The sequence below is a fragment of the Puntigrus tetrazona genome, chromosome 20, assembly GCF_018831695.1.
Source record: "Puntigrus tetrazona isolate hp1 chromosome 20, ASM1883169v1, whole genome shotgun sequence".
NCBI classification, from domain to species: domain Eukaryota; kingdom Metazoa; phylum Chordata; class Actinopteri; order Cypriniformes; family Cyprinidae; genus Puntigrus; species Puntigrus tetrazona.
In genome coordinates, this window is record NC_056718.1 from 16,545,063 (window position 1) to 16,557,559 (window position 12,497).

Consider the following 12,497-nt stretch of genomic DNA (forward strand, 5'->3'; position numbering starts at 1 on the left):
AGTCATATTCATCACAAAACAGAGTACGACTCAAACCCATCCACATGTGCACAGGACCGCAGAGCCATATAAATGATGAAACATGTGTCAGCTCCGCATGTTTTACATTTATCCAAGCATACTACTACTCTCCAGAGAGTGTGGATGACAGCGGTAGAATTTAATCTTTCCCATGGCACGTGGACTGTTCAGCCACACAGTAAAAAAAAAGCAAAAAAAACATCAACACTCAACACTGACGAGATGTATCTAGACACAGCGCTGTTTGTTCACTGACATCAGCCTTTTAGAATTCTAATCTTCACAAAAACTGTAGTATTTTGAAATTCACGACATGACTAATACATTTTAAATTAAGCAAACTGACCTTTGACTATTACACAACTGCGTGGGCACAGATGATGTCATTGTGTTAGATTTAAGCAATAATGCTAAATAAAGTTCATTTTGTCAGTTTGACTAACACCCTTGTGTACTATAAACTCACTGCATCTCACTTAGGTCCGAATGTCTTTCTTCCTCTCTCTAATCGGTTAATTTCATCTTAAACATCTAAGAACAATGGACGGAAGGAAGGAAGCCTGGAAGCACCAAGATGTGAAGAAGTAAAATGGAGGAATTCACACCCATTTATATACACACACACACACACACACACACACACAAACTTACACTAAGGGGTAGATGGGGGATGGAGAGCAGATCTGATGTGTGTGATCACATATCTGAGAGGTAAACAGTCACATACAAGTTGGCCCTTTAGGTTTGGGTAAACCTTTAAGCTGATGGTTTAGATATTAAAAACTATCCTAGATCTGGTTCATTAGTTTTGTTTACCTTTCTAAAAGCAAGACACATCTAGCATATTAACCATTACTGAGTGCATTTAGACCTTCTTACTTTCTCTCAGTCTCTGGAGTGGACACCTCACTGCTGATGCCGAACGATTCCTGTGGACACATAACACTGCGGTTAATTATTGCAATTACACACGCACTGATTTTAATCACTGATGACACAAATCAGTGTAATCTGAGCATGCAATCTGCTGATTTATCATGGAGACGTTGTGAATTAAACTATGTTGCGTTGTAACAGTGAGTTATGGCTATGACTGCAGCTGTGTGAATGTCTGAAAACATATGCACAGCATTGTGGGTCGACTGACCTGGATGTCTGAGCGTAGCTGTGAAGAGTTGAAGCTGGTGTCTGCTTTTTCCTGAAAAACACACATAAAAAGGGGAGGTTAGGAACAAGGACACACAAACACGCACTGCTGCTAATGTAGGGCCACACACCCATATGCCAAGAGCTTGTCTTGTTATTAAGAAAGCCACACCCTCTGCCCCCAACGCAAATCACCTGAGGCGCACTGAACCCGCTGGTCCTGTGCAGCTGCACAACAGAGCAAAAAAAACATTAACATGTGGAAAGATCTAAACTTACTGGAAATACAGCAAACATGAACCCTGGTACAAGCCAACACTGTCGATCAGCAACTTGCCATACAAGTAGCATTGTCAAAATATAACACCAAAATAATCTCAGGGTTGGAAAGCACTGATCTTAGTCAGGTGTACTGAAATCTATGGATATAACTTTGGTGGTCACAATTACTTTTAGTCTAAATTTAAGTGTTTTTTCTACTAAATATATAAAAAGATTTTTTAATATTACATACATTTCACCTAGAATGCAAAAGGCAAAACTGTATTTTTTATATTTATATTTATAAATTACAATTTTCTGTTACATTTAATTTTCAGTTACACATGCCAAAAAAAAAAAAAAAAAAACAAGCAAAATGATTATAAAAAAAACTACATTTTAATCATTCCTACAAGCAATCAGACATACATTGCATCATGGATGGAAAAGTAATGTTGTTAACAGTCTTAAGTTCAATTTCAAATATTTTTAGAGGGGTAACGAGTAAATCAAGAAGAACTTGCACTTCACAAGTAACCTCATTGTGGAGGAATCTCGCCTTCTCAAGCTGTTTGTTTGCTTTTTAACTGCCCATGGTGTTGAAGCGACAGGTCTGGTAGGAGTTCGGGCAGAATAGCCTAGTCAAGCAGAGGTTGAACTGGTTCTTTTATTTTCTTTTTTTGCAACCCTGTAGAATTGCATGTCTTGTTAGCCACTCTGAAGCCTTCACCAGAGGCTGATGTTTAATTTTGTTCCCAGTACACACTCTATATCACTGCTTGCTCATTCTCACTACTCACTTCCCAAAACCAAGACTTCTGCTCGTGCAATGACCTCCAAACATATCTGTGTTTGTGTGAAAGTGCGCATCAGCTGTTTTTTTTTATATCTAGATAGCTTCTGTAAAATGCATTTCGTTATACGATTTGGAGACTCTTTTGTTTAGTAAAATTTTATCTTGTCTTATTAAAGTAGACTAAATAAAATATGTAAAAAATAAAATAATGGATAATGTAGTTTAAAAGGAGAGTCGGGAAAGGCTGCTGAATATAGTTATTAAATATCATTACGACAGAATGTTAATAGAGAGATGCTATGTTTGGATAAAAAAGGCCCTCTAGCACAAGTGATGGACAGCGGAGTGGAAAATGTGTGTCCAGACCCTCAGTTATCACAGTAGTAATCTTCAAGTCTCTTTTCCTGCAAGCAAAGCATTTTTGTCAGAGAGAAACACTGTTTTTAGGCTAGGATGGCTGTTTGTGTGCGTTTTGTCTCTATGCCACTCCATCCGTCTGCTTTAGTGTTCAGTGGTGTGTTGGTAAAGTCTGAAAGCTTCTAAGTAGTAAATCAGATGTTGTGTTGTAAAAGTGGAGCCATCCAGGACAGAAGGAAGAATTCACTTTCTCTCTTTTACACACACACACACTTGAAGTTATTCCCATATGAACACACACTGGCCAAAGTAAACACACATACACGGGTCTGTGTTCTGTATCATCAGCAGCAGGACATCAACTGCCCCATACCCACTGGGCACATGCCCCCATTGGCACACACTGAATCATCTGTACACACTGCTGCTGGCCGTGTCATCCAAAACACATATCCACACAAAGAGATGCTCTGTGTCTGTGTGCACTCACTCACACAGACCCACAGACACACACTTGCAGCCTTCACAACAACCAGCGCAATAGTACAGATCTACACTAGACAGACACTGCACCTCTTGACATAGTTTAGCTCAATGTGTGTCAATATTTATACCACTATATGGGACATGTTTAAGTGTAGAGCTAAAAGACAACCACTTAATGACTGGCTATATGAAGTTCATTGTGAGGTCCAGCAGCTTGTGGTTGATGAGCGACTGTGTGTCTGTGATTGTATGTGCATGACTGGATTTGGCTCTATGCATGCTGAAGATGGATTTGGCTTAATAGGCAGCACACTGTAACTACTGTATACACCCACACCCATATATACAGATCAACCTAGTGCACACTCCAAAAAAAAAAACAAAAACAACAACCACCATAGTTACAAGATGTTGAAGCATGATAAAGCAACCACTCCCTGAACTAAAAATGAATTTGACAGAACATATTCGAGATCTTTACAGTTGTTAAATAACAATGAAGTGATTTAGAAGAGAGACTGAGCGATTCCTATTAAAACAAACTGACTTTGTTCCAAAACCTTGTATGCTCAACTTTTTGAGCTTGGAGTACGGTTATTTAACTTAGCACCATGCTAAATATCATACTCTACTGTTAGCAAGTAAGCATATAATAACAAAATAAAGTAGCTTCCACAGCAGAGCATTTCAAATGAGTCTCTTCCACTTCCACAGTTAGCATAAGATAGATAGATAGATAGATAGATAGATCATTTCAAGGTTTTGGAATAGCAATTTGGACAGAAAGAGAGATATAAAGACAGACAGAGATGTGGCAGGATGGCTGGCACACCATAAACAAACTGAAGAAGGCTGATGAGGTGTTTTATATAAATTCATACAGAGTCCCAGTGTGCAGGTCAGGACACACACAGTCAGGCTGGCAGCAAAAACGCCTGTTGGGTGGATGAGGTCGGCTCATGGGGAGAGTCTTGGCTCCTACCACCCAATCAGGAGAGACATTTGGTTGAGTAACAGCTAGAGAAATTGTCCTTGTAGAACCAGACTAACCATTCCTACTGCTCTAACACAAACAAAACGCACACATATACACACTCGCAGTGTGTGACACTTTGTGGGTACACTATTCCAGTTGTGTGGTTTCTACCTGGAAATACCAGTCGGAGTGAGGAAAAAACATATGTTGCTTGTGCTGGAATAAAACAGGTAAGTATTATATGTCAGTGTCATGACAGACCTGTGCAACACCAAACTTATCTTTGTGCGTCACCTGCCAATTGCTGTGCGTGTGTGTGGGTTCCCCCTTAAACACAGGTTCACTTCCATAACATAACCTACTTTCACACGAACAGGAATCAAATCAAAATGCCACAACATGCCTTTGAGAAAACCACTACAACAAGCCCGAGCCTGAGAGAGGGACAGAAAACCTAAAAACCATTAAAGCAAAGGGTGTGCCAGAGTCTTAATAAAGAGTAATTACAGAATTAACATGTTAAAGAAGAACTACCCCAACTATATGAACCAAGTGTTTCAAGTAACTCCCACTACTAAGTAGCCTAGTTTCAGTAGTGTAAAAGTAGCCCAGCCACATGCATTCTGATAGAAAAAGATAAAGAGAAGCCATTCAGTCTGTTTTCTGTTATTAGTCAACCTTAAAAACTGATACTCAAGTGAAAACTCAATAACACAGAACAGCTTTCCACCACAGTCGCATTGTGTGGCTGATAGAGACTCTCTGTCTGGCGAATGGAATAAAAGGAGTGCGTCTCTGTATGAACAGCTATGAAGACAAATGACAAAATAGAAACATGGCTGGCTTGTACTATGTAAAATGGGGGGTTTATCTATTCAACACACAGAGTAGAGGATGTTTTCCTAACTCTTTGTCATCAGGGTAGCTCTTAAAAAAGCAAAGGGAGATAGAGAGGAAGAGTGTTGAGAAAATGTGGAAGCCTGAACCAGCTCTGTCAGCTCTCTTTGGAGATATCTGAGGAAATGAAACAGAAATCAAACCTCAAATCGGACTTGGGAATGTCTACGACATCTGAGAGTGCCTCAGACTAAACCAAATAATAGAAATAAGGAAGAGAAAGTAACAGACAGCTTCAAATAGCACACGGACTTCACCTCTGTCAGAAAGGAAGAGGTCGGCTGGCAGTGTAGGAGAAACCATGGGCCTCATTTGATGCTGTTCAGGATACAAGTCCTTCACTGTGGATTCCTGCATGTGCTCAGAGATTCATTCTGTCTAAGTATGAATAGACCACAACATTCGTGCCTTACTCACAATAGCCTTCAGTGTTGCCTCTGGTTAAACCGGTGACCTTTCCCCTCTTTTGGGTCGAGGGGAGAAAGCCAAGGGCCCATTGCCAGCTTGGCCTCTAAAACAGGGTTACGTGCCATTGGGAGAGAGGTTAGCTGGGTGACAGTGTTTATGGAAATTAGTGAGAGGATAGGAGGAAGAAAAGGATTAGAAAGAAAAGAGAGAAGACTGAAAGACAACGATAGGGAGTACCAGCATTTTGACTTTTCCAAGTGCCAAAAAATTCAAAGGTCACGCAAACGTCATGTCTCTCAAGGCAAAGCTGAAATATCAAGCCATTAATATGGCCTATAACCCGCCAATCAGGAAGAAGATAATCACTTGTTACTGCCATCAGACTGGACAGCAGCCACTCATCTTGGACGAGTATGCCAGTTTCACAATTTAGCCTAGACAGCGTCTAGAAAGGGCTGTCTAATATGAAAAAAATTGTGTGTAAGAAAAAAAAGAAAAAAGAAAAATGGCATATGTGGCAGAAAAATGGCAAGTTTTCAAGACCATCTTGGTAACCAAACGAACCAGTTCAACTTGTGTAGACCTGCAGATCCCCAAAATAAGCATGTTTTCCCCTCACTTGCACATGGAATGCAAAAAAACCTCCTATAAAATTCACAGTTATCCATATTATTCCTCTCACCATTTACCGAATCTTTCCCCAGCCAGCAGCTACTCCAATGTCCCCATTTCCTTTTCATGATACTCTTGAGAATGGCACAAGATCAGCAACACTAAATACATAAAGAGATGACCTACTTGGCCCACTTGACACTTCCTCCTGCCCCATTAGCCTCAGACCAAACCCTCTTTTGACAGTCATCATCCTCTGCTTGGGATTTATCAGTCCTTCTATATAAGTCCTTTGATGCATTGCACTGACATTTTCCGAAAGGGAAGACCTATTTTTGGACTGAACTCTTTGTGAGATCTGACTCCCACTGCATGAGCTTTATCTAGCCTTTGTTGCTAGTTATCTTAAGTTTGTGCTAATTAAAGGGGCAGAGACATGGTGTAAAGTAAAGATAAACTTAAAAAGCATTCAATATTCATAAAGCGCACTCTGAAAGAACTTGAGCACTGAAGAGGCATGAATCCGGATTACTAAACAAACACAGCTGAGTCACAGTGCTGATTGAGGTGGGACGGTACAGCCAGGTTTTGTGCTGTGCTCAGCCCTGTATTAACCAGCTTTAGCTTTAGTACAGTTTACAAAGAACTGGGGTTACAGTTGGATACTGGAATTAATGAGATGGAGAAAACATAAAAGGAACAGTTCACATAAAAATGCTAATTCTGTCTACGCTAAAAAAAGGATCACATACTGTAGGTTTAGAATGACATGATTAGATATAAATAAGCTATTCTAAGAGGTTTTGTAATAAAGGCAATGCTAGTTCTTTGCAGAAGCAGTGATTTGGTATAGTGATTCTGTACAGTGGAATTCTGTATTATTCCCCTGAAATTCAGAGAGAAAATCCATTGAAACAATTCAAACACAATAGCATACCTAATGTTCTCCGAACATTGAGAATGACTGGTTCCTATCCGAGGCCAGCACCACAGCTGAGCATGACTTTCAGAATGTTTTCTTTCTTTCTCTCAAAATCCCCTCACTGGACCGTGCCAACCCCAGCTGCATGTTATAATGAGTCCGGCGGTTTCTTAGCAACCCTGGGTGGCCCACTACCCTACATCCCTGAGAACATAGACGCTTTGAGACGCAGACGAGAAACGCAGAGCACTGACAGAACCGCAGACAATCCAAACACGTATGGAGAGAGGGCAGAGGGTGAACGCATTTGTCTTCATTTTGTAATGGTTTAAGACAAGCATTTCCTTCTATTAGCTCATAGGTTTACAATGGCCATTCTGTAGCACCAAGTGATGAAAGAAATAATTGAATTTTGTGATTAGCTGTGCTTGTGGTTCATTATCCCTGGAACATAAATGGAAGGGGAACTATTCCACTGGTTTATGACTAAAACAACTGTTACTGCAATAACAAGTTGGCCATACAGTGTTAATAGCTTTAGTATTCAATTTCCGTATTTATTAAGGCTAAACTCAAGTATGACATAGTATGTAGGTCAGACAGTGAAGTTTGTTTTACCAACTGAAAACTATAAACAAGATCGTTTTTATGAATTGATGCCAACTGCTTTTCAGAAAAGTAAAATAGAACTTCTGCAGAAAATGTTTCGGGTTAAAGGCACACTCAGCATTTTTTTTGTTTATATTGCAGTGGCTGATACGATAGCCGACCATGTGACTAAAGGCCTAAAACTTTTTAAGTAAGACACCTGACCCAAAAACGCGTTTCACAGTGCTAATGACTGCCAGATTAACTCATCTGGTTTAAATGCCAAGGCAGTAAACATGCCACGATGAATTAAAACGATGACGAAAGTATGCATAAACAACTCTTTAGAATTACCTGGTGACAAGGCGATTTAATGAAACCGTTACTAGAAATTGTTCTAGAAAACAGACATATCCACAGCTATAGAAATGCAGGTGTACAAATCCGGCAGTGTGTGCTATAAACATTTAATGCTCAACTTACCATGTCTAGCTCTTGAGACACTTGTCGCTTACGTAGTTCCTCCATTCGATCGCTAACGTCGCTGAAGTATGTGTTGTAGTACTCCGAGTACTCTTGTGCCAGGTCATCTATATTACCCAGAGAGCCATCCTACAAAAACAGAGACATAATTGAGAAAAGTTTTAATGGCTTTTCATTTAAAATTACACCTCTCATTAATAAGCCTCCCTCCCATCACAGTCTCAGAAACACAAACAAACACGAGCGGAGCTGTAGGAGAGCTTCATTAAAAACTTGTCACTGGCACACTATTTTAATTAGGATTGCAAGAACAGCGCCAGCCAAAAAGGACATAACACACTCTGAACACATTGCACACATCTGCTTCGACGAAGCAAACAGTCACACACAAGCTGAACTAAACATCTAACCAGCACATTCCATTATTTTCACTCCACACGATACTCTGGGCTGAGACCGCAGGATTTTTGCTGGGCTTTTGTGAATTTGTGGGGTTATAATTTCCATGCTACTGGTTTATAGAGAAGTTGTCAGTTTGTTGAGATGGGTTTCTTGTGCCACGTATATGGTCCAAGGATGGACAGTTGAGTGGCATGATCTTCCAGAAAAAAAAAAAAAGAGTTATAATTCATATAAAATTTTAACAAATATTTTCACAACCAAGTTACCAAAATTTTTTTCCCTAGTGGTGGGGCCAGAGAACATTTTTACAAGGCAGGCAAGTATAAGTTTTTACATCTGGGTGGCATTTTCTGTGCAACACATATTTATAAACTCAACGAACACAAGCGCAGAAGGCCTCTCTTACCGCCCAGCCCTTACAACCTTCTCTGACCTTTGCAGCTGTCGTCTTGTGAGAGCACATATTCAACTGTGGTGCTGCCTGGCTCTGACTTCAGCGTGAGTGAGTGTGGGTGTATCCTATTTTTCTACAAGCTCGTGACATACACGTATAGCAAATGACATCAGACTGCTGCAAAAAAAAAAACACAGTAAGAAGGTCCTTTACTCAAAAAGAGATTAGCTTCTTTCAACTTCTATAGAAAAGTATTAATACACACACAGCTGCAGGTGGCATAGTTTCTTTTCCTAAATACAAGAGCTTGTTATATTTGAGAGCATGTTTGTTGTATCTAAGTTCTAGGCTAGTTCTCTCCAATTGCTGTACTAGACGCCCTTTAAAGTACTGCTGAATGAAAAGTCAAACACAAAGGCCTTCTTCCTGCTAAGGACCATGCTGACAAACACATATATCCTGTCATTGTGTGTACGGACCAGAGGTAGGAAGACCATGGCTTCAAATACACCCACTGGTAAAACTGGTGGCTATTACAGGCATGGCTACGTGTGTAAACGACAATAAAAAAGTAAAAATAATAATAAATCACTTCAGGCACATTCAATTCATGATAATACCGTTGAGATCTTTTCTTTTTTAAAGTGTAGTTTGAGTTATAAATAAACAATGTCTTATAAATAATATTCAAAGTTAAACGTAAAAGGTTTTCTTGTTCTCCACAAAATGCCTCTTAACCAATCCGTTCCAACAAAACTCCAAACAGATGATCTCAGAATACTGAGACTCCCAATGGAACGCTGCTCTCTGTGAGAAATTCCAGCTTTTACATTCCGATCTGTTGGCCCACAGAGCACCTCCAGATTTTAGACAAAACATGATGTGAATGTGTGAGATTGGTGGTTAGATAGAAAACAAACAAAACAAAACAAAAAAAAATCATCAAATCAAATCAAGAGTCATCCTTCCTTTAGAACACCTGATAAAGAAAGACAAAACAGCTTAAAAAAAAGGAAAAAGAAAAAGAAAACCTTTACAACAGCAACTAGGCCCCAGTTTTTTTTCTTTTGCCATTAGCCAATCTTTTTCAAGTACATTGTTGGTTGGGATGGTAATGACAGGCCAGAGGCTGTGCTTAGCCCTGAGTGATGGGTGGAAGGGCCAAAACTTTCATCCAAGAACTTATTCCAGTCTTAAACTGGTCTCATAACTTTAGATAATTTTATTATATAGAAAGCAAAGACTCAAGAAAAAGTAGTCAATAAAAATGGGGACGCATGGAGGAAACCACCTTTTTTATTTATAAGAATATAGCCTAAAAACACATTTGAACTCAAACCTGCAATTTAGTAACAGAAACTAAGGAAAAGAACAGCCTACAAAATGGAGCTTAAAATATGATATACAACAAGCATATTTCAATATACACTGAATATCTTCAACCTTGCTCCTGGGCACCCACTGCCCTGCAAAGTTTGTTTCCAACATAATTCAGGTCACCCACTCTGTAATTTTTCAAGCCATCGTGAAGATCTTGATTACCCGGTTCAGCTGTGTTTGATCAGGGTTGCCCCTAGACAGGAAAAGTGGGTCCCCAGGAGCAGGGCTGAAGATACATAAAATTCATATATAATACACGAGGAACAGGCCATCAATTTATCGTCTATCTTCAGGCATAAACTGAGCAGGAGTGGCCTTTGATCTGAATTAGTTCAACTCCATCTGTATAGCACATGCCTCCCATATTCTTATTATCATTCCACACATTCCTGGCCTCCGGTGAGGTAATGCTGCAATCCTCTACTTTAAAGTGAGTGACTGTGTGTCTGCTGCTTCCAGCTGGGCATTTAACTGATGGACTAATTCAAAGCTTGTGCTTCATCTGTCTGCATCTGTAAGAGGATGTGGAGGACAGATGATGTTTGCCTCTTACTTGAATGCAGCTCCACATGAAATGAGAGAATAGAGGGAATGTGTCGTGCTTCGCGACATGAATCACTGTTTGAGCACACAAACAGCACCACCCGAACTCTGCTGTCCAGCCCAAAAAGCCAAACATTTTAAACTCCCAAAGCTGGATCTCTGTCTGTTACTAGAGCTCCAGTGTAAACCATTTCCAAACACGAATTAATGCAGACATCTTCGTACAATCAGTAAATACTAACCTTAAACCAACACAGACCTTCTCTGTCCTACCTCAACCAGTAATGTGGATTTATCTGAACTACCTCTTTTAAAGTTGGCTAGCCACAAAACCACATTTCGGCATTGGTAGACAAGAGAAACATGACATTTATCTGCTAGGTGGGAAAAAATAAATTTTGAGTACATGCAACAACAAATTAGATTTCAAAGCTCTAATAAAGAGGAAGTCCACTACTTTTTTTGGATGAAATGGAGAAAGAAAAAGAAGTGCTCCTACATAAATACAGACTAAGGTTTTCAGCAGCCAGCTCATGTCTATAATTTCCATCTGGAACAACAGTTATAGACTGATATTTTTACTAATAATTCCTAAATAGTTTGCTTTTAGGTTGACCCTGGTTGATAAAAAGAAGCATAAAACAGGAGACTACACTCAATTCTCTAACTCCTAAGTCTTGTTCACTCACTGTTGACTCCTCAAAAGTATACAACACCTAATTACAGTTCAGTTCTCCAGAATCTGCTAACTTCAACATTACACCCACAGTCCCAACACGAACCAAACTCAACATGTTGTGTAATGCAATGCAACAACATTCTTTGTCGAGAACGTCGGTTTCCAGGACAAGGATAGAAACGAAAGGAATTGGTCACAATGACTGGAAGAGAGAAAGATTCTACATTATGCAATCAAACTTTTACAACAAATGCAGTAAATATGAGAAACTGTCTGTTCACAGAAGCCAACCACAGAATTCACACTTCCCTCAGTATTGAAACTGCTGTTCAATAAAGCCACACATCTTTGATGTGGACACTGTAACAAACATAATGAAAAATATAGAAATGATGGAAAGAAAAGAGTAAGTAAAATACAAAAAAAATAAATAAATAAGGGTGAGATGATGCATTTCCCCTAAACTCAAGCTAACCGATTACACCACATTCCTTCAGTTGCTCAGCCCACCTGCCCCAAGACAGTATTACGGAACTAAAGGAATATTTGATTACGCTTTTACACAACTGACTTCAAGCCATTTGTAGATTCTTCCTATGACTTACGGCTGAGCTTTGCAAACACAATGCAAGATTAGGATATTTCCCCTGCTGGCCCTTTTACTGAGAGAGGAAAGAGGTTTTTTTTAGGGAAAACCTTTCATTCTTCAGCGGCCTAAAACAAAACTGAAATGCATTCACACAGAGAATCCATTGTGAAATGAAGGAGCAGATCTGATAAGAGCTGTTCTTTTCACAACACTCAAATCAAAGGAAACACATTTCATTCTGAATGCAGCGTGAAGACTACAGAGTCATTAAGAGTTTTGGACACAGTCCTGAATCCAGTGCTTCTGCCCTGTGACAAATGTGTTGACTAATTCCAGGAATTCACGAGAAGCATGCACTCAACATGGGGTTGAGAGCATGCTAAACTGAGGATAAAAAAAAAAAAAAAAAACAGTGGTATGCGTTTTCAGTCAAATATATACATCAAACTTTTCTGTCAGTAAAATCCCTTTTATTCACTTTTTTTTTGTTCAGCTTTTTTGATGATAAAATTCTCTTTTCCAAACATCCGAAGTGACCACAGAAAGAAGAAAAACAT

The 12,497-nt window shown here is 39.5% G+C and overlaps 1 protein-coding gene across 10 annotated transcripts in view; it reads right to left on the reverse strand.

Moving 5' to 3' along the window:
- sash1a (SAM and SH3 domain containing 1a) overlaps nucleotides 1–12,497 on the reverse strand; it is a 169,697-nt gene that overhangs the window by 24,620 nt on the left and 132,580 nt on the right. For all 10 annotated transcript variants that reach the window (XM_043219908.1, XM_043219907.1, XM_043219905.1 and 7 more), the window contains 3 exons: nucleotides 7,954–8,082; nucleotides 1,169–1,219; nucleotides 901–950 (listed from right to left, as the gene is read on the reverse strand). In XM_043219908.1, coding sequence (XP_043075843.1) covers nucleotides 901–950; nucleotides 1,169–1,219; nucleotides 7,954–8,082 — 230 coding nt within the window. The remainder of the gene's footprint in view (nucleotides 1–900; nucleotides 951–1,168; nucleotides 1,220–7,953; nucleotides 8,083–12,497) is intronic.